Source organism: Malaclemys terrapin, chromosome 25 (genome assembly GCF_027887155.1).
Source record: "Malaclemys terrapin pileata isolate rMalTer1 chromosome 25, rMalTer1.hap1, whole genome shotgun sequence".
NCBI classification, from domain to species: Eukaryota; Metazoa; Chordata; order Testudines; family Emydidae; genus Malaclemys; species Malaclemys terrapin.
Genome location: NC_071529.1, coordinates 4,676,550 through 4,699,756, shown reverse-complemented (window position 1 = coordinate 4,699,756; position 23,207 = coordinate 4,676,550). Strand labels below are relative to the sequence as shown.

The following is a 23,207-nucleotide window of genomic DNA, read 5'->3' as shown; positions in this document are numbered from 1 at the left end:
TGTCCCACCTCTTTTGTACCCCATGGGAGGGGTAAGGAGTGCTCCGGTCAGGGGCAGGCCTTTCTCTGGCCTTTAGTGTTTTATACCTTCCCCCAGTCCCTCCTTGCCCCTCCCAACTGGTTGCTTGACCTTGCCTTGAGATAGGAGTGGAGGCAGTCTTAAAGAGTGCGCTCAGATATTACACTCCCACCCAGTGGCGTAGCCAGCTTTTAAGAGGGGGGGGAGCAAAGATAAAAAAGGCACCCCCCCGTGGCTCCTCCTCTGGCCACACACCCTTGGCTCCTCCTCCGGCCGCACCGACCCTCCCCCTCCATGGCTCCTCCGGCCCTGCCATGCCACCCCCGTGGCCGTTCCCGCTCCTCCGGCCACCATGCTGCGCCCCCCCCCCGCTCCTCCGACCGCGCCCGCCGCCCCCCCATGGCAGTGGGCCGCGCTGCGGGCCGCCAACCTGGGTCCCCCTTCGCTCCTCCGGCCGCTTTTGGAAAGGCGAGGGAAGCGGCTGCTTTCCCTGCACCCCGCTAGCTACGCTAGTGCTCCCACCATGCCCGGTAACATTTAACTGCTCGTAGCTGTTCCCATTATACTAACAAACCCAGCTGGGAGTGGCCAGGCAGCAGCAACATGCACAGTGTGTTTGTCCTTTTTTCACACAGATTAGTAAGAATCAAACAGACAAGCAAAACCCAAAATACTATCTCAGGTGAAAATACAGGCCTGACTCCTACATTGGCACTAGCACAGCCCTGGCAATGCAGCCGCTACTGCCTCTCTTGAAGTAGCCTGTGGAACTCACTGCCACCGTGTGGCCTCCCTGGCTGCTACAACTGGGGCAGCTGCTTGGGACCCAGATGGGCCTGACAGGACCCAGCAGGAGGCGGGACCCAAACCCAGCCACCTGGCGCGCTGGAGCCGGTTCTTTTCTGGCCTAATGGGCCTGTCCTGGGCAGCTGCTCACCTGCTCCTGGCAACGTGCCCCGTAGCTCGGTCTGAGCCGACTCCCGATGTCTCCATCCCCGTCAGGGCGGCGTGGTGGACGAGCTCTCTCTCTCGGCTTACATCACGGTGGTGCTGCTGGAGCTGGGGCAGCCGCTCACGGTGAGGCCAAGCCCGGCTGTCCCAGGGGAGGGGCCGGCAGGATTCGGGGCGGGGGTCAGGGTGCTGTGGGGGCAGTGGAGAGGCGGGTTGGTGGGGGGAGGGGAAGTTGACAGGTCGGGGGGAGGGGTTGGTACCAAGGCGGGGGTCAGGGTGCTGTGGGGGGCTGTGGAGAGGCGGGTTGGTAGGGGGAGGGGAAGTTGACAGGTCGTGGGGGTTGGTACCAAGGCGGGGGTCAGGGTGCTGTGGGTAGTTGGGTTGGGGTCAGGGTCGGAGGAAGATTCAGCAGGTTGGGGAGGGGCCGGGCTGTTTTGGTGTCTAGCGCTCGGGGGAGGGGGTCTGGCGAGGCTTGTGGGGTGCAGGGTGCGGGTGGCGGTGGGGGCAGGGTCGGGGGAGGTGATTACAGGGTGGCGGGAGGGGGTATTAGGGCCCCATGGGGTGGTTGTCGTGGGACACACCCAGGCGCGGGGCATCTCCTCTGGCCGTCTCAGCCTGACGGGGAGTCTGTTCGGTGTCTCCCCCGTCCCAGGACCCCATGGTGACCAGGGCCCTCCAGTGCCTCCGGAAGTCGAGCACCAGTGACCTCTACACGCAGGCGTTGCTGGCCTACGCCTTCGGGCTGGCGGGGAGCACTGAGCTGCGGGGCGCCCTTCTGCAGCGCCTGGCCCAGCACAGCGTCAGCGCCGGTACCGGCAGCACCTCGCTCTAGTGCTCCCCTCGCTGCCAGCCTCTAGACACAGGGCAGGGCCAGCTGCCCCCCATGGCCCTGCCCACCCAGGTGCCCCCCTGCCCCGGGGCCTCCTCAGCCTGGCAGGGGAGCTGGGTCTCTGTGGCCCAGTCAGTCCGTGGTCTCTGCTGAGGCTGCCAGCAAGGGGCCGACGCGCTGGGCTCTGTCATGGGGACACTTCTCCCCTCAGAGCTGGAGTGAGATCGTCCCGCCATTTCCCAGGGCCCAGCGTACGGAGCGAAGGGGGACGAGGCTGGGTCGCTGCCAGCCTGGGGGGATTGGAGCTGAGAACCTAGAGGGGTAAAGCGCCATGTACGAACCCAGCCCTCTTATGCGCCCGGGGCCAGGAGCGTGACGGGGTCCAGTGGGCTCAGAGCCCGTGGCGCAGGGCCTTGCGTAGGCAGCTCCCAAGGGGAACGGGCCGTAACCGAGCCCTGGGGAGATGCTAGAGGATCCCAGCCCCCATCCTGTGTTGGAGACATCCCAGCTGGGGAGTCCCTGCCCAAGGCTTCTCTGCTTGGCCCGGCTAATACTGGGAGGGGAACGGGCAGCACTGGGCTGGTGGCCGGCTAGGCCCTGCCGTCTCTGTGCGTGGGAGTTGGGCAGGGGAGGAGGCCTTGGGGGTTCACCCTTGTCTGCACCCTGTGTCCCCGTGTTCCTGCTGGGAGGCTGCCTGTCCCCCAGCTCGTTCCCCTAGCCTGTCCCTGCACAGATGCTCTTGGGTTTGTTCCACTCCCAGCCCAGCCACGGTGTGAGCGATGCAGCCTGGGGCCAGCTCCCCATAGGGCGGGAGGTCCCATGGGAGGCCCTATGCCCACTGGGAGTGCAGCTGGGGACGCAGGAGGTGGCGCTGCCCCACGTCGGTGCTGAGCTGAAGGAGCCATCGGCATGGGGCCCAGGTTGGGTCCCTCACACTCGTCATGACCACGCCCCAGTGATCTCTGCGCGTCTCCTCGGCGCCGTTTGAGCTCAGACTGAGCTGTGCTGGGAGCTGAGGCCTGGCGCGCTCGGTTCCTGCCAGGCCCTGGGGAGACGTCCCCCCACAGAGAGGAGCCACCTGCGTGGTCTGGGCGGCTCTGTCATGTCTCGGCTCAGGTGAAAAGTCCCTTCTCTCCAAGCCCAGCGTGGTGGCTGCAGCTGGTCTGTGCCCGCGAGTTGTGTGTGTCACCTCCTGCCCCGCCCCGAGGCGGGAAAAGTGTTGGGTGCAATACCTGGCCCCTGCCCCTGGGAGAGGAGGCTCTGCTCCTGGGGATATTGGGGGGCCACACTGGGGTAAAACAGGCCATAGGTTACAGGAACAGTCTGCAAGGTCCCAAGACCCCGTGACCCAGTGGAGCTCAGCTTGTAGCTTGGGCAGCAGAGGTTCAGGGGTTTCGAGACAGACATCCAGGGTTCAGTCCCTGCTGACGACCCACCCAGGGGTGTTGTGTTACACTTGTGTAGCCCTCCTGTGCGCTGTGAATCAGCTGCCGTGTCCTGCCCCAGAGGTGGCTGCATTCAGTGGGGAGCAGGAGTCCCACTGGCCTGGGAAGCCATTGGGGCCCCTTTGGAAAGCAAACAGGTGACGCACTGTGTTGTAACTGCAGCCGTGGGGCTGCCCTTTCCTCGGCCCCTCTCCTAGGGGGACAGCTGCACTGGCAGAGGAAGGTGAAGGCCCTGCCCAGCCCCTATTGGAACCAGGCCCCGTCGGCGGAGGTGGAGATGACGGCTTACGTGCTCCTGGCCTATCTCTCCCTGCCCAATGTGTCTGCTGCCGACGTGGCAACCGCCGCCCAGATTGTCCGCTGGCTCAGCAAGCAGCAGAAACCCTTTGGGGGCTTTGCCTCCATGCAGGTAACACCCCTGCCCTTGGGGCAAACCAGCGCTGGGGGCCAGGTGCAGGAAGGGGTCAGGATCCCCCCGGGGGCAGCATCTCCGCAGCTGAACTGGGGCCCGTCCTGGGTGCAGAGACCCCTGCCCTCAGGGGCTGGGAGCCGGGGTCTCGGTGTCAGCGCCCCGGCGGGTCCCGATCCTGCTGCAGTGAGTCTGAGCCAGGCTCCTCTCCCCAGAGTGTGACAGCAGCTCGGTGACTCTCCTCCCCAGGACACGGTGGTGGCCCTGCAGGCCCTGGCCAAATACGCAGCCCTGACATACAGCGCGAGCAGGGCTGTGTCGGTGACGGTGAGCTCCCAGGCTGGGGCCCGGCAGCAATTCCACGTGGAGAATGCCAACCGGCTGGTGCTGCAGCGAGCAGCCCTGCAGGAGATCCCCGGGCAGTACACGGTGCGGGCCAGTGGCAAGGACTGTGTCTTTGTGCAGGTGAGTGCAGGAGCCCCTGGGGACCAGCCGGCCCAGCGGTGACTGGCTGTGCCCTTGCCCTGCCCCACGGCGCCTGGCTCTGGGCCCAGGCTCTGATCTGTGGTAGTGGAGGCAGCAGGCTCTGCCCCAACCCTCTTGCTTGTCTCCCAGCTGACTCTGCGCTACAACGTGCCGCCCCCAAAGAGTGTCGTGACCTTTGACCTGCGGGTGGAGACGGAGCCGAAGGAGTGCACCGAGAGCGCCAGATCCCGCTTCAGCCTCGTGCTGCACGCCCGGTACGAGCCCCAGCCCCTCACCCCCACTGGGTCAGAGCGCCCGGGGGCAGGGGCAGGCCCCAGGCAGCAGGGAAATGGCCGGGGCAGAGCCGCCCCACTGCAGGGCCGGTATGGGGCAGGAATCAATCGCCGGGGGAGCCATCCCCCCACAGGGCTCAGGGCAGAGGCAGGGGCCCCTTGGAATGTGCCAGGGACTAAAGGGCTGGTCCCGGGGCTGATCTAATGGACAGTCAGCTCCCAAGGAGCTCCTGGGGCCGGGGCCCCTTGCTGGGGAGCTCAGGGCTGTCCGGGGGCTAGCGGGGCTCACAGCCCAGAGCAGGCAGAGGGCATTAGAGACGCCTGCAGGGCCGAGAAGACGGGAGGCGTCTCCTCCCCCTCCATCCCCCTGGGGTCTGTTACCAGGGCAAACACCAATCTCAGTGCACGGCTCCTGTTGCAGGTACAGCGGGGAGCGCCCAGCCTCCAATATGGCCATCATCGAGGCCAAGCTGCCGTCCGGCTACACCCCTGTCAAGAGCTCCCTGCGGCAGGTGAGCTTCCCAGGGAGGAGAACAGGCCGGGCCAGTCACACAGCATGAAACCAGGGGCTGATCCATGGGGGAGAGTCCAGACCCGCAGGAGAGCACAGATTGCAGCTCTGACCCCCAGGGGGAGCTCCCCCTGCAGAGCCCTGCCCCCTGCCGTGGGGCACTGTGCAGCCCTGGGTCTCCCATCCAGTCACTGAGCAGGTCCTGACCCTGCTTAGCTCCCCCTACAACACAACGCCCATGTCTAGCGCCCCCCCCCCCCAGCAGACACCCAGTGCTCAGGTGTGACTGGCATGGGAGGTGGCAGCCAGGCCCCTCTGCCACGGGGGCGTTTGGTGCCCCATGTCCCAGCCCCCAGCAGAGCAGTGACTCCGGCCCCAGCCCCTCCGTTCCTGGCTCAGCTGTTTCCTCCCTCTGCTCCTAGCTGGAGAAGCAGCCTTTGGTGAAGAGGCTGGAGGTGCAGAACGACCAGGTGACGCTCTATCTGGACCAGGTGAGTGCAGGCGGCTCCAGGCTCTGGGGGCCTGGTGTGAATGGGGAGGGCGTGTCCTACCCTGGCTCCACCCCCATTACGGTTGCTCTCATGGGCTCTGTGTCACACGCACCGCATGGGGTCACTGAAATCTCCCCTGGTTCCAAGTGACCCATTTCCATAAAGGATGGGAAGATGGGACCAGACTCAGCCAAACCCCAGGGAGGACCGTGAACGGAGCGACGGGGAGCTCAGGGTTGGGGAGCTGGAGCTGGGCCCTGAGTGTGATGAAAGGGGGTCATATTTTGCAGGGGGGTGGAACAGGGATTTGGGGGGAGCATTTTCTCATTGCTCCAGGCCGCAGGGGCAGGGGGAAGTGGCTAGGCCAGTGCGAGCCTCGGGGAGGAGGGGGTTCGAGCTGCCAGTGCAGACGTTCAGCCCAGGCGCTCGCTCTGTCGCTCTCTCGGTAGCTGACGAAGGAGGCGGCGAGTTTCACCTTCTCCCTGGAGCAGGATTTCCCTATGAAGAATCTCAGAGCAGCCCCAGTGAGACTGTATGATTACTATGAGACGGGTGAGTCTCGCCCGGGATCCGCCACCTTTACAGCCACTTTCCTGGGCTCTGGGGCACAGTCAGTGCCTGGATAGAGGGTGGTGCCATTGCAATCCCCCCTGCTCCGTGTCACCCGTGTCCATGGCTGATCTCGGCCCCGTGCTCGGGCCTGGCCCAACACTTGGGCAGAGGCTGGCAGCCGACCCGCCGTGGGCCTGCGGGGGTCAAGCTGGAGACACCTGCTGGGGGCGTGTTCCCGGGTTTGATCTGTGGAGTCGGCTCACCTGGCGGGACACGGCAGCCATGTGCTCGTCGGGCTAGTGGGGCACATGGGGCTGGTGTAACTGGAGCCGTCCCAGCAGGAATGGCCAGAGCACGTGTGGCCCTCCTCTCCAGGGCCCCCCACATTTCCCCTGCAATGCAGTTCCTTAGACTCCCCCAGAATCCTGTGTGCTGGGCCAGGAGGTGGCAGGACGGTTCCCCTGGTGCCTGGAGGGGTCCTTGACAAGCCTGAGAGTTCACAGCCCCACTCAGACAGCTGAGGTTAACCCCCCTCCCCTGCCACTAACAGGTCAGACTTATAGGTGGGCTCCCCTGTGGCTGGGGTAACTCTGCCTGTGTGGGATTGAGAGGTGGGGGGCTCTGAGCCCCCCCCCCCCAGTCTCTCCTGCAGTCATTACTTTCATGGTGCACGGCCCTTGTTGTTGCAGATGAACACACAGAGGCTGAGTACAGCGCCCCCTGCAGCTCAGGTAGGTGTGACACCCCCCCACTGGGGGCTTTATTGTCAGTGGAAACGCAGCCTTTCGCTGGCATGTCCGTGGCCTCCGAGAGCACAGGGACGGGGCAGAGAGCAAGAGGCCCTGCAGGCAAGCTCTGACCGGAGCATGGAAGGGCCATGGGGTGGGGGTGGGTGAGACGAGTGCTCGTCTCTGAGGGGATGCAGGGAGCCCCCCCCAAGATCTGGGAGAAGGAAGGGGGGGTGTCAGTCAATGCTGCCTAATGGGGGTGGGGGGAGCTAGGAGAAGGCCTGGAACTGAGCAAAGGGATGTCCTTGACTGAATCCCCAAGGAACCCGCCTGGCCCAGAGCAGTGGGGCGGTGGAATTGTCTGCAGGATGTGGGGCCCAGGAATCCAGGCTGTGCTGTAGGGAGCAGTGCCCCCCCACCATGGGGCTGGGATTGGAGGAGCCCACGGAGCGGGTTTCCCCGTGTTCTTCTTCGAGTGATTGCTCATATCAATTCCAGTTAGGTGTGTGCGCATGCTGCGTGCACGGATGTCAGAAACTTTTTCCCTAGCAGCTACCTGTCGGGCCGGCTGGGGAGCCCCCTGGAGTGGCGCCGAATTGGCAATCTATTTAAGCCCCTGCCGGTCCGACCCCCCTTCAGTTCCTTCTTGCGGCCTGTGAAGGTTGTTGGAACAGTGGTCTCTTGTCTTTTCAAAGCAACAGAGGGTCCTGTGGCACGTTTAAGACTAACAGAAGTATTGGGAACATAAGCTTTCATGGGTAAGAACCTCACTTCTTCAGATGCAACACTTGTCTTTTCAAGTGTTCCACTTATCCCTAGCGTTCTCTTATCTTAGTTGTAAATAGTTAATAGTTACTAGGTGTTAATTGTTCTTTTATAGTATTAGGTGTAGTTTAGCTGTTGAGGGCGGTCTTGCGAACGACTGCCCTGGGGGGCCCTGGGGCATGCCTTCTCAGGGCTTCAAGCCTTGAAAGTCTTACAGCAGGCCCATGCCTTCGGGCTACCCCCACGATTCCTGTCTCAGGTGTCTGGGAGAGGGCCATCAAGCAGACAAGTGCAGAATTTCTAAAGCGTTCAAACCTCGAACGCGTAAAGAGAGGGAGTTCCGTCTTATGCAACTCCTCATGGAGTCAGCCCTGCAGCCCTCTCAAGACGTAAGCCCCAATACCGGATTTATAATGGTGCCAGTGGCGCCGTGGCGCCGGGCCCACGGTCGAAAGGAGCCCCCCTGCTCTCTCCTGTGGGGTCAGAACTTGACCTGTGAGGGAAGATTGAAAGAATTAGGTTTGTTTAGTGTGGAAAAGAAAAGACTGAGAGGAGACATAACAGTTTTCAAATACCTAACAGGTTGTTACAAGGAGGAGGGAGAAAAATTATTCTCCTTAACCTCTGATGATAGGACAAGAAGCAATGGGCTTAAATTGCAGCAAGGGAGGTTTAGGTTGGACATTAGGAAAAAATCCTAATCGTCAGGGTGGTTAGGCATTGGAATAAATTGCCTGGGGAGGTTGTGGAATCTCCATCATTGGAGATTGTTCAGAGCAGGTTAGAGAAACACCTGTCAGGGATGTTCTTGATGGTGCTTGGTCCTGCCATGAGTGCAGGGGCCTGCACTTGATGACATCTCGAGGTCCTTTCCAGTCCTATGATTCTGTCATGGGTTAAGTGATGCTTTTTGTTAAGATGGCTGGTGCTAGTAGCTGGGTATGGCTCTGTTTTTTGCCCCCTTCCTCTGCCTGCACAGTTCTCAGCTCTAGGATACCGCTGCTTCTGTAGGCCACGCAGCAGGCTCCCCAGCCTTTAGAATTGCTTTTCCCCCTGCCCTGGGTCTGAGCTGTGTTGGGGGCAGGGGAGGGAGATGAAAACTCCACGGTGTTTGGGTGAGGGCAGAAAGGGAGTGGCAGCAGTAGGAGGCAGAAGGGAGCAAATTGCATGGAAAAGAGGGGAAATGTTTGACTGGGCATCATGGGTCTGAAAGGCAGCGGGCCTAGGGTTTAGGCTGTGATACCTCAGACCACTTCAATCTCTCCATTCCTGAGGAGAGCCCTGTTGGGTCATACATATAAAATCAAAAGATCCTAGAAGGAGCCTGGCATGTGGTTGAAACTTGCCCGTAGCTCAATGTTGTTAGTTTTACAGTAGCGACTGGAGGTGCAAACTGAGACCAGAGCCCCAGAGTCCTTGATTTCAATGGGGCTTCTTACAGTCTAAAGCATGTTAAGCATGTGCTTATGTTTCCTTGGATTGGGGTTAGCGAGTTCAGTACCTTGCTGGTCTGAGCTCTTATTCTGGGTGAGCTGAGAAGTTGGGAAATGTCTGTAGATCCTAGGAGAGCTGTTAAAGCAGAATTGCAAAGAAACTGGAGGGATTTGACAGCTTTATATGGCATAGTGTATGGATGCGGTTGCTTAAGGGATACTAAACATCACACTTCAGGGCTTAAACCAATCTCTAATTATTAGAGATCATGGCAGGATGTGGGGAAGGGCTGATTATTCCACATCTGCCTATTGAAGGCTATTAAACCTTCTTTTGAAACCTCTGATACTAGCCACTATCAGAGACATGATACTGCACTAGATGGAGCTCAGGTCTGATCCAATCTGGCAATTTCTATGTGTTTATCCAGTATTTCATAAAAAGACCGGTGAATCCAAATGCTTCTGCAGACCAAATTCCTTCTAAAGAGAGAATCTGAACCAGTGGGTGCTGCCCCATTCCAAACGGAGTGACCGTAGGCACTTATCGGCCAGAGAGGGGGTGCTCGTGACAGGCGGGTGTCGAGGCCGTTACACTGAAAACTGAAATCTGAAGTCAGATTTGATTCAGGTCTCTCTTAAACAGCTATAAACAGATGCAAATCAAGAGGAACTGCATTGAAATCCCCTGGAGTTCCATCTATGTAAAACCTGTGCAAACCAGATCATAATAATCATAATAATAATAAAAACCTCAACCACAACAATATACTCCACTGTACAGAGCTTTCTCCATGGGGTACTCCTGGGGGAATTCTGCAACAAAACAATATTTTTAAATTCTGCGTATTTAATTTGTCAAAATAACACTATATAATCACACCGGTTTCAATTATTTTGGTAATTTTTCAAAATACCTGCCAGCCACAGGGCCGCCCTGGCCCAGACACCTGCACCCCCTCCCATCCCCCAGAGCCCAGCTGCAGCCTTCCACGCCCAGACACTCACACCCCTCCCTTTCCAAAGTCCAGGGAGCCAGAGGGAGAAACAACCTGATGCTGGACCCTGTGCTTGTATGGAGTTTCCTGCATGTCACCTCCTCCTTTCAGGGTGTGCCAGGAACCCTTCATCTCCATTTCCCTACCCTGGCAGCATCTCCTATGTGCAAACTGGGAGCTGGACTCTGCTGGGTCCAGCGGCCCCTAGTGGCAGCCAGCAGCTCTGCAATGCCAAATCTGGGGGAAAGGGAGGAAATTCTGCACAGAATATTAATGTGGTGTGAATTCTGCACTGTGCAATGGTACAGAATTCCCCCAGGAACAATGGGGAGAAGAAGTGAGAACAAATAATCATGTCACTTAATACCTTGCTGGTCGATGCTCAGATATTATGGTGATGTAAGTCTATATAGACTAGAATCAGAAATTGGAGCTTTATTTTGGGCCTCCTTCCACCCAAATGTGGAAGATCAATGATCCTTGTGCAAGAAAACAGGAATAGAAATAGTGGGCATGTGAGTAAAAATCTCTTCTCGCACCCCCGCTCCCAACAGAACAATAGATCTGAGGGCAATTAGTCTGTACCCAAAATGTCTGTCTGCAACGTGAGTCTTAGTTACTTAATTGTGCGATTCTGTCATCAAGAGATCTGATGGTGGTGTGCTGAGGTCACTGCCTTTCATGCTGATAATATTAACTCCTTGTTTCCTTGTACTCCCCTATTAATCTGTCTGTGTCCAGCTGTTCCCTCTTGACATATTTAAGCCATGTCCTCCTCATATTTACAGCACTACGCCCTGACTAAAGAATGAATTTTCTGAGAATTTGCTAGTGAATCTGTTAATTAATTTCTGAATTAAAATTAATTTTAAAAATATGTCCTTTAAAAATTTAACACAGTGTCAATCCATTTATTTCTCCCTAAATAACCCAACCCAGGTCCTCCCTATTTCAATGGAAATGACCAAAGAACTAAGTCTTGGGTGGATCTGGGGCAGTGGGTGGTTTTTGAAAAGAACTTTTTAGGTCTTTTTCCCTGTTATTTTACTTAACTGAAAATGTCCCCTTCACAGCAAGATGTATTAACAACCCACTATTGATAGTGTCATAGTCTTTGAAACAATTCACATAGTAATTTATTTCGAAATCACTGTGCATGCAAGCTCGTTTTCATTAGTACTGTCGAAAGGGTTGCCACTTTTCCCAAGGGCAGGACACACAGCCTCAAATGCTCTGGGACTGGCTGGTGGAGCTCCAGCACCCCCTGTGTCCCGTTGTGAGCTCCTATAGCAACTCCACCTTAGTTCAGACTCCCGGGGTGATTTTACCTTCCTATGGGGTGATGCAACCCAGCAAGTGTTTACAGTGACCCGGGGCAGCCTTTTCAAAGCAAGGTAGCATTTCATAGTCACCTGGAGTTTTGCATGAGCAAGTCCCAAGGCTAGCAGAGGAAAACCAAGCTTAAGAGAAAGTGAAGTGTAATAATAAAATCCGGCAGGCCATAAAAGGATTTGAAGAGCAATTAGCAAAAGACACAAAAACAGAAAGTTGTTTTTAAGTACCTCAGCAGCAGGAAGCCTGTTAAACAACCAATGGACAATTGAGGTGCTAAAGGATCACTCAAGGAAGATAAGGTCATTGTGAAGAATCTCAATGAACTTTTTGCATTGGTCTTTACTGCAGGACCAGATGGTATTCACGCACAAGTTCTGAAGGAACTCAAATATGAAATTTGCACAACTACTAACTGTGTATGTAACCTATCCCTGAAATCAGCCTCTGTACCAGATGACTGCAGGAAAATTAATATAACCCTGATTTCAAAAAATGATAGAAATGATCCTAGCAATTACAACAGTAAGTTTAATTTCATTACCAGGCAAATTGGTTGAAACTATAGCAAAGAACAGAATTATCAGATACATAGATAAACATGATTTTTGAGGGAAGAGTCAACATGGTTTTTATAAAGGGAAATCATGCCTCACCAATCTATTAGGATTCTTGGAGCGGGGTCAGCAAACCTGTAGACAAGGGTGATCCAATGGATATAGTGTACCCGGACTTTCCAAAAATCTTTGACCAAGCCCATCACCAAAGGCTCTTAAGCGAACTAAGCAGTCATGGGGTAAGAGGGAAGGTTCTGTCATGGATCAGTAGCTGGTTAAAAGACAGGAAACAAAGGGTAGGAATAAATGGCCAGCTTTCACAATGGTGAGAGGTAAACAACGGGGCTCCATAAAGAACTGTATTAAACATATTAATAAATTATCTGGGAAAAGGGGTAAAGAGGGACGTTTCAAAGCTCGCAGATGATACAAAACTACTCAAGATAGTTAAGTCCAAACCTGATTGCAGAGAGTTAAAGAGGGACCTCACAAAACTGGACGATCAGCCAAGGAAATGACAGATGAAATTCAGTGTTGATAATGCAAAGTAATGCACATTAGAAAACATAATCCTAACTAGACATACAAAATGATGGGTCTAAATTAGCTGTTACCACTCAAGAAAGAGATCTTGGGAGTCAGTGTGGACAGTTCTCTGAAAACTAAGTGACGTGGTGGTTCAAAAAGCCAACTTAATGTTAGGAACCATTAGGAAAGGGATAAATAATAAGAAAGAAAAGATCATATTGCCTGTATATAAATACATTGTATCCTCAGTCCCTGAATACTTTGTGCAGTTCTGGTTGCCCTATCTAAAAAAAAAAAGATACATGAGAATTGAAAAAGTCCAGAGAAGCGAAATAAAAATGTCCAGCATTCAAGGTTTATTTTTTTTTTTTGAGAAAAAGCTGAAATTTTCTGCTAAAATGGTTAATGCATAAGAATTTATGTGTATGTGTGTAAAAACTCCATAGGCAAGGGGAACATGTTCCGAAAGTTTTAATGGTGAATCGTTCTTCTTCAGAGAATTGCAGCCTTTCAAAATGGCCACCAGCTCTCATAATTGTTGACAGGAATGAGGCTAAAGCTGCCTTTAAGGAAAGACATCCTCTTTCAATATGAACACCTCTGCCATTATTTCCAAAGCAGTAAAGTCAGGCTGCCCTCACAGAAGCTGGTAGTCCATGTCCGCACAGAGAGCCGTCCTTGAGAATAGAAGATGCAAGCTGTTTTGAAAGAGAGCAGTTCCTCTTGGTATCTTCTGAATAAGAATTTTACTCTGGAAATATTTTGATTCAAATTGAGGGCTAGGGACAGAGCATCTTTTGGGGAGAGAGAGTCACCAGCTTTCAAACTCGCTTCTACTTTGGTCCACAATCCCTTGGATGTGTTAACATTCTGGGAATGTGGTCAAGCACATCTTCTTTCCCAGGCTAGATTTGGGAAGATGTGTGGATGAGCTGATGCCTCCAGCATGTCTTTGGTTGAAGCTTGTAGGTTACTTTTATAGTTACAAAAGACAATTGTCTAACCTAGGACTTGTTTTTCAGATCTTCAGTTTTGACGTACCTGTTTCAAATTAGGAAGAGCACCTACAGCCTGTGATACAACCCCCACCTTTTCATGTTCTCTGTATGTATATATATATATCCTTACTATATGTTCCATTCTATGCATCCGATGAAGTGGGCTGTAGTTCATGAAAGCTTATGCTCAAATAAATTTGTTAGTCTCTAAGGTGCCACAAGTACTCCTGTTCTTTTATTAAAAAATTCAGCTCCTCGCTAGAAGCTGATGCTGCATCACTGATCACCAAGTTCAATGAATGAGAACTGCATGGGACAAAAAAAGCTCGAGGGTTTAACACTCGGATCAATGTCTGCGCTCCTCTCTTCTTTCCTCTCATGTTGGCACCATTATCGTAGACCTGATTTCTCATGTCAGCTATCGCAATTCCCATATCTTCCAGCTTTTTAAGAAGCATATTTGCCATTCCAGCTCCTGTAGTATCATCAATGTCAATACATTCTAGAAAATGCTCTCTGACAGCCACCATTGCAGGGACATTTTCACTAGGTTCTGTTGTTGTTACAACACGCACCATTAAAGTCATTTGTTCCGTACGGCTGATGTCGGTGTGCAGTCCAGAATAACAGAGTTATATCTTGCTGACTTCAGATCTGCCACAATCTTCTCTTTGACTTTTGTTGCCAGTAATTGTATGATCTTATTTTGAATTATTTTTCCAAGGTCATGGGGTGTGTCCATTTCTTGGGTGGTGACTCTTCTTAGATGCTCCTGGAGTACAGCATCAAATTCAGCCATCAGCTCCACAATTTTAAGGAAGTTTCCATTGTTTGGCACATACAGCTGATCTGAAGTGCCACGCAGTGCTAGGTTTTGGGTAGCAAGCATTCTCACAATGGCAATGAGCCTTTTCAGAACATTTTGCCAGTAAAGAGACTCTGATGCAATCTTCTCTTGATGCTGATCATCTATGGTGGCCTTTAACCTTAGTCTCATCTCAAGTTCTTTCCTCCTATGGAATGCTCTCGCTTGATTTGCTGCCTTCTCATGGCATGCCAGATTTCTAGCCAGATTTTTCCAGTCCTTTGCTCCTGTAGAACCCAATGTGGCTGGAACATTAAACTGGAAGAGTTTGCAACAAAAACAGTATGCAGCATTCTGGGTTTTTGAGTACATAAGCCATGGCCTCTCCACTTTGTCACCATTGGGGATTTCACACAAGTAATATGTTGGAAGGAAACTTCTATTTTCATTGTCTTTGGGGAACATGACGTTTTTCACCTGCTGTGGCCCATGCAGTACAAGGAAGTCCCTCAGGCTACTGCTCAAGTGGGTCCACCGTCCTGGATCATCTATATTTAAGGAACTAAACTCAGCAGCAGCTGTTTCTTGCACCTCCACCACACTCTTCTCTGATCTACACTTTTCTTCAGGAATCTGCATGGTTACATCCATTGGAGATGGAGATATGGATGCTGCAGTAGCTGCCAGGTCACCTGCACTCTGACTAACTGGACGATCAGGCATCTCCTCACCACTCACATCCTCACTGTGGCCGGAAGGCTCACCGTGAACATTTGTGTCTATGTATCTCAGGAGAGCTCCTTCCTGCTTAGATAGAAAAGCTTCCTTTGCTTGCTTGCTTTTTCTGAATGCTGCCCCAGAGGACAAATAAGCAGGCTGGTAGCAGGACCTGAGTGAGGGAAGATATCAGCGTCTTAAGGGCCTAACTGGCTCCTACTACCTCAGTTCACTGCCTGTTCTCCTCAAGTGGGTTCAGGGAAGCAGCAGGAAACAGGAAGCTCCCTGAGAAGCTGGTGTTAATCAGTCCAGGCTCCTGGGGGTGCTGGAGAGGTACATAAGAGGCTCCTCCTCCTCTCTCTTCCTGCAGCTCCTGTTGCTTTCTGTTATTCCATCTCACCTTTTCTCCTGCCTGCCTGTTATATCTCTTGTGCCCTCCTTCCTCCAGCCCAGCACGCCACCATCTCTGTGCGTCTAGAGCAGAGAGGATACATATGTACCAGGAGCAGACACAATTTTCTACACTCTGGGTCCTAGTGGCGCCCCTCCACAGTCTGTCACCTGAGGCAGCCGCCTCAGTTCGCCTCATGGTAAGGCCAGCCCTGTCCTGTGGGCACGGAGAACCTAACTCCCACTGAGGTCATCCAGGGAGGCTGGATGTGGACTTTACAGGAAATAGACAGTCAGGACAGCATAATCCACTGAAAAAATGGCGTATTGCTAATTGCAACCCAGGCTCTCACTGTGTGGCTCTTTGTCCTGCCTCTGCTGTCTAGAGCGTGAGCAGAGCTTGATGAGACAGCTGCTGTGGCAGCCATCGAAGCGCGTTTCCCGTCGTCTCTCTTCTGGCTGTGGATGCTCGACTGCAGCAGCTCTGCAGAGGTCCCAGCCTCGCTCTCTAATGTCCATTCTCCCTTTGCTCGCATGGTGATTTATGGACCATTGAGTAGCCTCATGAAAACATCCCAGTTGTAGACACAGGCACCAGCAACTGATTCCCCAAGCCAAAGTCCCTTTCGCAATCCAGGGAAACAGCCTGGGTTGTCTGGAGCGCAGGGTTTGGCCCATGGTGACTGCAGACACTGCACCTGCCGCACAGCGACTCCTGGGACCCCTCTAGCCCATCAGCACTCGGCTCTCCTGCATTCTGCTGAGCGGCTGAGATCTGGGGGAACAGAAACCCTTTGTTAGAGACGGAAAATCTCCTCCCAGGAACACTCTGTCAACGGCTGCCAGAGGCCTTCCCTGTGAAACCCCAAATGTGCAGCCCCTCGGATTCCCACAGGGGAGATCTCAGCTCATTCTCTTGTCACCCATGGCTGCAGTCTCTGACAGGGGGAATGAAGAGGGGTTTTTGCCAATGGTCCCTTCTACAGCACCCATAATGGGAGGCGGTTTGGCCTGGTGATGTAAGGCCCGGGTCTGAGAATCAGGGCTCCTGGGTTCTGTGACAATGGACAGGGATGTAATCTAGTGGGTGGAGCTGGATTGGTTGACACTGAGTGAGAGGGGCTTGTGCTGAAAACCCTGGTTCAATCCCCACCAATTCCTGTGATGTCTACACATGGCCATGATTTTACTTACCTATCAGTGTAGGTTGTTTAGCCTATTCCTGGACACATGTGTTACATCTGCTGCTGGCCATCCCTGAGATGTAGGTCCTTCATCCACACAAGGACATGGCACATCAAGGTCAATCCAGCAGCACCCATCCGGTCTTCACTTCCACAATGGACGGTGAGTCTGAGCTTGACCAGAGAAAGACAGGGTGGTGTTCTTCAGGGGAATCTGCTGGAGCGCCCGTCTCCCCTGCTCCACCTCACACCCCGGCACCCTAAGTGTTTTCCAAAGATACCACTAATCTCGGATAAACGAAGCAGCTGAGATGAGGTCAGTGTGAGTGGATTTACTGAGCAGTCTCATTCTAATGGAAGAACAGATTTCTCCCCTGCTCTAGGGAGATTCCCATAGGAAAAAGTCTCTGATGGTGGAGGCAATGCAAACCCTCAGCCCCTTGAATTTTAGGAAATCAGGACTCGGCGAGTGAAGGGGTGTCTCTGTCCTGCTGGAGGGAGGAGATCTGGAGAGCAGAAAGAGCACTAGTGGCATTGTAGGAAAGACAGTGACTTCTACCTGTGAAGGTGGCTGAAGCTTCTTGCAGACATTAGAGTCCAGGATCCTTACATCTCCGTTGGGGATCCTTTCCCTAGGAATAAAATAAGGACATCACACAGAGAATGACGTCTGTAGCCCAGGTCTGGGATCCAGGGAAAAGGTATGATCTCAGCCAGGCTACATACCAGGAACCTGATTTTTGTCCCAAGAGCCACAATTACCCAGATGAGCTTTTCTTCTCCATTTGCTTTCAGGTTATTTACTCATAGTAGTCATTTGTTTGCTTTGCCGTGTTTCCACTCTCCGCATCTGTTCATTGGTTTCAGTAACATTCTTTCAGTTTTTGCTTCTGTTTCCTCTTATTACAGTGTAGCATCTGCTTAGCACTTTTTAAACAAATCAATTAGAAACAAAATCCTGATCCTCCATTGAAGAGGAAGGTTTCTGAGAATTTGGCTGCAGAACTTTAGTGTCTGCATATTTCATTCACTATTATTTATTCAAGTGCAGGTCTGATGCAATCTGCCCACCCAAGAATGCCCATATGAAGCACGGGGTGCCCTCAGAATACCTGTTAAAAGAGAAGAAGAGAGTAGATTAAAAGGTGGGGAAATCAACCAATGCATCAGCACTTGTCTGCATCATTGAAGCACCAGTCATGGGAGCCAAACAGGTTAAAAATCCCCATAGTTTTTCCCCACTAGACAGTCATCCAAAAAGAAAAAAAGGCCTTCAGCCAATTATTTCCTTACACTCTGAAGAGGTGAAATTCAGGCCTGTGCAGACAGCCAGGGCAAGGTCTGTGCATCACAGCGGGTTTAAGTGGCACTTCACTGCACAGGTGCTGTGTGATTTCAATGGCACAGTTTTCCCCCTGGATTGGAACAGCCGCTGGAATCCTGCGAGGTACAGAGCAGAGAGAGGTTTGGGCCACAACGTTCACCTCAGAGGCTGAGCTTCTGCAGACATTTGGGATGTTCCCATCTGAGGAGGATGCTTTCGGCCACCCCCAGTTCAGAGCTTTCAGTCACCTCAACCGGTGATTCTCTGGCACAACTCATCTAAAGTAGCTGAACTTTTCAGGCCTTGCCCCCATCTCCGACACCCCTTGCACCTCGCATTGCCCTCTAATAGCCCCGTCCCTTCTCTTGATCCCTGCCAAGCCCAAATACAGAGCCTAGCTCACCCTCCTCCTCTCTTAGACCCTCCCCTCACACGATCCTCCCCTACCTCTGACAGACTGCTCACTGTGCCCTTCCCCAGCTCCTGGAGGAATCATGGCTCCTCAGAACAACCTGGGAATGGGCGGTTCCTACCTCTGTGTGGGGTGCGTGGTTTTCCGTCTAGCATCACTGAGAGCCAGCACGTCTTGATTTCACAGGATGAGGTCATGGCTCCCCAAGCTGGGCCAGCTGCAGCTGCGTTGCTGTGGACAGATCCCAGACATTGGAAGACAGAGGGGGAGGAAGCCCCTGCTCATTCCCAGTTCAGAGATCCCCATCGAAGACGGGCCACGAGGGGAGGAGAGAACGAAGGGCAGAAAGTGAAGCTGCCTCTGTGGGGAGGGCACTCCTGTAAAACCCAGTCCAGTTCCCAGATCTCCTCCACATTTCCAGGTGTGACTTTGGAGAGGTCATTTCATCACCTTCATTCCCTGTCTGTAAAATGGGGGTAGTAGTCCCCCCCACAAGGAGGAGAAGGTAGGACAGTCCCATTGTCTGTGAGGGGCTCGGTCCCTCTGGGCACGGATTGTGCCAGAGTGAGGGAAGGGACCCAGAGTTTGCTCCCTAGAGCCAGGGGAGGAGGATGGGATCAGAAGGTCAGCCAAGGGGGATGGGTCAGGAACTGCTGCAACAGACGGGGCTTAGGGATTCGGTCAGTGCCAGGGACTTGCTACCTCCCTTCAGCAAATGGCTTCCCTCTTGTCATCAGCAGTCTGTATAATATCTGACTCCTTCCTAGTGTTCTCGAGGGGCTCCCTTCGTTCTTCTTGAATGTGGTGGATTCGTTGACCCAGGTCGATAGCTAGGAAGTGCGAAGTGACTATTCGTAGTGTGGCATGAAATCAGTGGGAAATCTATAGTTAGCAAAACAAAGGTGTCATTGGCCTTTGGAAATTTGGAGCTGATCTGTCCTCTTAGCCGAAGGTACTCGTGCACAGAGGGATGAAGCTCGCCATCTTGGTCAGGTGATCTATGAGAGTCAGTTCCATCATGTGGCCATTTGAATGAGTGAAATTCTTGGCAATGGCTGCCATGGACGGAGCAGGGTCTTCAGAGGCCTGAGATGCCAAGAAGTTAGGTGCGTGGTGCCTTGGTGAAAGCGCAGAAGTCACGTGTGTCAAGCTAAGTCTGAATTTCAGTCCACATCTGGCAGCACCAAACAAAGCAGGCCCTGGTGGTCATAGTAGATGCGTCTACTTCCATGATGAATGCTGTGCGTCAGAATAGATGCAGTGGTGAAGGCAATTCTGAGCTGTTTGCAGGCTTGTTGGAACTTGGATGACCAAACGAATGTGGCCATTTTGTGGAGGAAGCTCTCGGGGTTTACTGGCTCTGAGAACCCTGGGCCGATGCAGCAGTAAAGCTGGTGAAGTCTAGGAAGCGCTGAGGACTTCAAACTTTGTCCCATTTATGAATGGCTTCCACCTTATTTGCATCAATCGTAACACCTTCTGGGGAGAGGATGTACCCCCTAAACTCTGTGGAGAGTTCGCTGGAGATACGCTTTACCAATTCTGTGTTGAGACCACGCTGCCGAAACCTCTCCAGGTCCGGATGAGGTGTGTGTGCTGCTCTGGGTTCTCCGAAAAGAGGAGTATGTCACCTGAATAGATGACACTGTTCCCAGATACATCACTGATGAAGGGTTGCAAGGTCAGGGGACTGTTAGTTAGCTCCAATAGCATATCAGACAGTTAAAATGTCCATAGTGTGTTTTGAAATCTGTCTTCCATTTGTCCCGTGCCCAAATGAGTGTTAGATTGGAAATCCTCGCAGATGAAGTTTGAGGAAAACCTTTGCAGATTTCCTGGGAGCCAACAATTGTGAGATTCACAGCATGGGGTAATGGCCTGGACTTGGACACTGGCTCTGGTTCTGCTTCTGCTTTGTTGATGGACTCTGATCTCGGTTTTGATCCTGGTGTGTCCCTGGATCTTGATTCTAGCACCAGCCTTAGCCTAGGTGCCATCCTGCACCTCGCTGCGACCTAGGCTCCTACCACTGGACCTAATTATCAGATGCAGCATGTGACATCAGGTTGTGCAACTTTTTGCATAAAAGCAGGCTCTCTGCAAGTAAGTAGCCAGATCACTCCAGGTGTGAACCATGGCCTCACTACATGATCCTGGCCCGGTTCTGCCCCTACTGGAGTTGTGCAATGGAAAAATCATGGAGCAGGTCCTCAAGGAATCAATTATGAAACATTTAGAGGAGAGGAAAGTGATCAGGAACAGTCAGCATGGATTCACGAAGGGGAAGTCATGCCTGACTAACCTAATTGCCTTCTATGATGAGATAACTGGCTCTGTGGATGAGGGAAAAGCAGTGGATGTGTTATTCCTTGACTTTAGCAAAGCTTTTGATACGGTCTCCCACAGTATTCTTGCCGCCAAGTTAAAGAAGTATGGACTGGATGAATGGACTGTAAGGTGGATAGAAAGCTGGCTAGATCGTCGGGCTCAACGGGTAGTGATCAATGGCTCCATGTCTAGTTGGCAGTCGGTTTCAAGCGGAGTGCCCCAAGGGTCGGTCCTGGGGCCGGTTTTGTTTAATATCTTTATTAATGATCTGGAGGATGGTGTGGACTGCACTCTCAGCAAGTTTACAGATGACACTAAACTAGGGGGCGTGGTAGATACACTAGAGGGTAGGGATCGGATACAGAGGGACCTAGACAAATTAGAGGATTGGGCCAAAAAAAACCTGATGAGGTTCAACAAGGACAAGTGCAGAGTCCTGCACTTAGGACGGAAGAATCCCATGCACTGCTACAGACTAGGGACCGAATGGCTAGGTAGCAGTTCTGCAGAAAAGGACCTAGGGGTCACAGTGGACGAGAAGCTGGATATGAGGCAACAGTGTGCTCTTGTTGCCAAGAAGGCTAACGGCATTTTGGGCTGTATAAGTAGGGGCATTGCCAGCAGATCGAGGAACGTGAATCGTTCCCCTTTATTCCACATTGGTGAGGCCTCATCTGGAATACTGTGTCCAGTTTTGGGCCCCACACTACAAGAAGGATGTGGAAAAATTGGAAAGAGTCCAACGGAGGGCAACAAAAATGATTAGGGCTCTGGAGCACATGACTTATGAGGAGAGGCTGAGGGAACTGGGATTGTTTAGTCTCCAGAAGAGAAGAATGAGGGGGGATTTGATAGCAGCCTTCAACTACCCGAAGGGGGGGTTCCAAAGAGGATGGAGCTCGGCTGTTCTCAGTGGTGGCAGATGACAGAACAAGGAGCAATGGTCTCAAGTTGCAGTGGGGAAGGTCCAGGTTGGATATTAGGAAACACTATTTTACTAGGAGGGTGGTGAAGCACTGGAATGCGTTACCTAGGGAGGTGGTGGAGTCTCCTTCCTTGGAGGTTTTTAAAGCCCGGCTTGACAAAGCCCTGGCAGGGATGATTTAGTTGGGAATTGGTCCTGCTTTGAGCAGGGGGTTGGACTAGATGACCTCTTGAGGTCCCTTCCAACCCTGATATTCTATGATTCTATGGTTCCTTTAACCAACCTCCGTCTCTGGAGCTACTCCACCATTCTTGACTCGGACACCCAGCAGTACTATAATAGTCCTACCATCAATCAAACCCTAACCCCCGCCTCTTGACTCCTTAAGCCCCACCCTTTTACCCTTAGTCCCTCCCTTCTGTCACTGGAAGTCCCACCCCATGGGGGTGTTACTTCTGGGATCAAGGTGACCACATGACTGGAAGCAAGGTGTGTCATGTGACCCCCCTAAGAACTCCTCCCACCATCCTCTACCAATCAGGATGGGTTTCATCCCGAAAGGACCACCCCGAGAGGAGATTTGACCAATCAGGGCGAGTTCCGGAGTGGGGTGACCCATCTGGAAGTGGCTTGTGTGATGCCTCTAAGAGCTCCCCCCACCGCCCTCTACCAATTAGGATGTGTTTTGCCCTGATAGGACTGCCTCAAGAGGAGAATTTGACCAATCAGAGCGAGATCCGGGGCGGGGTGACCCATCCGGAAGTGAGCCGTATGACCCCACTAAGAACTCCTCCCAAAGCCCTCTGCCAATCAAAGTGCAGCACCATTACCCCATAAGTCCCAGCGCCGGACAGAGGAGGCCATCTCTTACCAAGAACACGTGTTTTAGAAATCGTGGAAAGGCTGCTGAGTGGAAACATGGACTCCTTCACTACCCCCGTGAGAACTTTGGACTTTGTTTTAGCCCCGAGGCCTCTCTTTGTCCACCCCCTTACAGGTGGAATGCGATCACGGCTTGGGGGAGTCACCGGTGGACAAAGTGAATGGAAAAGACGTCGCACAGCTAAATGAATTATTAAGAAGCGCCGGTCGAGGAGGAGGTATAATGGGTTAGGAACTGGGGGTTGTGTAAATCGAAAAACAAGCAGTGGGGTGCTTACACTATTTCTTTTCTGAAAGTTTTAATGAAGCATCTTGGTTTGTTTTCAAGGAGCTGTATGACTTTTAAATAAAAAATAAATTGTTTGTGAGCACCTAGCTCTTGTGGGGTTTTTGTATAAAAGTGACCCATTTACAGCAAAAAGCTGAAATGTATGTTGTGGGAGAAGGAAAAAATCCTAAAAAAATGTGCTTACAATAAAACAAACAGGGCTTGTTCAGACATGTGTTTGAGTACAATAGAGTTGAACTGAATGGGTTTAACTACACCTCCCCCCCTCACTGAATAGCCAGGGTGACTGCGATTACTTACCCTTGTTGCCATAGGGTTAAATTTGATGGGGGTGCACCCATAGTAAGGGGGGTGGGTGGGTGTGGATGGTGAGTTCTGATTAATATGAAATGAAATAAAACCTCAGGAATTTGCAGATGCGACTGGAAAGTTTAAATATAACCCCTGGAGTTGGCAGAACTCCATTGGACAGTTTAAATATGACCCCAGGAGTTGGTGGGACACTATTGGACGGTTTAAATATGGCCCTGGAGTTGGTTGATTGCTATGGGTCATTCTTTCTAGGACCTCCTCCCCCAAACTTTAAGCATGAAAGACATGTTTAATAAAAAAGCCCCAAGACATTCATTAATATCTGCAAAGGGCCCC

General features: G+C 52.6%; 1 protein-coding gene across 1 annotated transcript in view; it reads left to right on the top strand.

Annotated features, from left to right (window-relative positions):
• The window catches only part of LOC128829283 (alpha-2-macroglobulin-like protein 1), a 59,426-nt gene extending 36,659 nt beyond the window's left edge, over positions 1 to 22,767 (top strand). Inside the window, exons 18-27 of the mRNA XM_054014630.1 lie at positions 1,021 to 1,095; positions 1,622 to 1,778; positions 3,441 to 3,652; positions 3,902 to 4,117; positions 4,268 to 4,392; positions 4,832 to 4,922; positions 5,344 to 5,412; positions 5,862 to 5,964; positions 6,654 to 6,695; positions 22,086 to 22,767. Of these exons, the coding sequence (XP_053870605.1) occupies positions 1,021 to 1,095; positions 1,622 to 1,778; positions 3,441 to 3,652; positions 3,902 to 4,117; positions 4,268 to 4,392; positions 4,832 to 4,922; positions 5,344 to 5,412; positions 5,862 to 5,964; positions 6,654 to 6,695; positions 22,086 to 22,225 (1,230 nt within the window). The 3' untranslated portion in view covers positions 22,226 to 22,767. The remainder of the gene's footprint in view (positions 1 to 1,020; positions 1,096 to 1,621; positions 1,779 to 3,440; positions 3,653 to 3,901; positions 4,118 to 4,267; positions 4,393 to 4,831; positions 4,923 to 5,343; positions 5,413 to 5,861; positions 5,965 to 6,653; positions 6,696 to 22,085) is intronic.
• Positions 22,768 to 23,207: the final 440 nt, after the last annotated feature.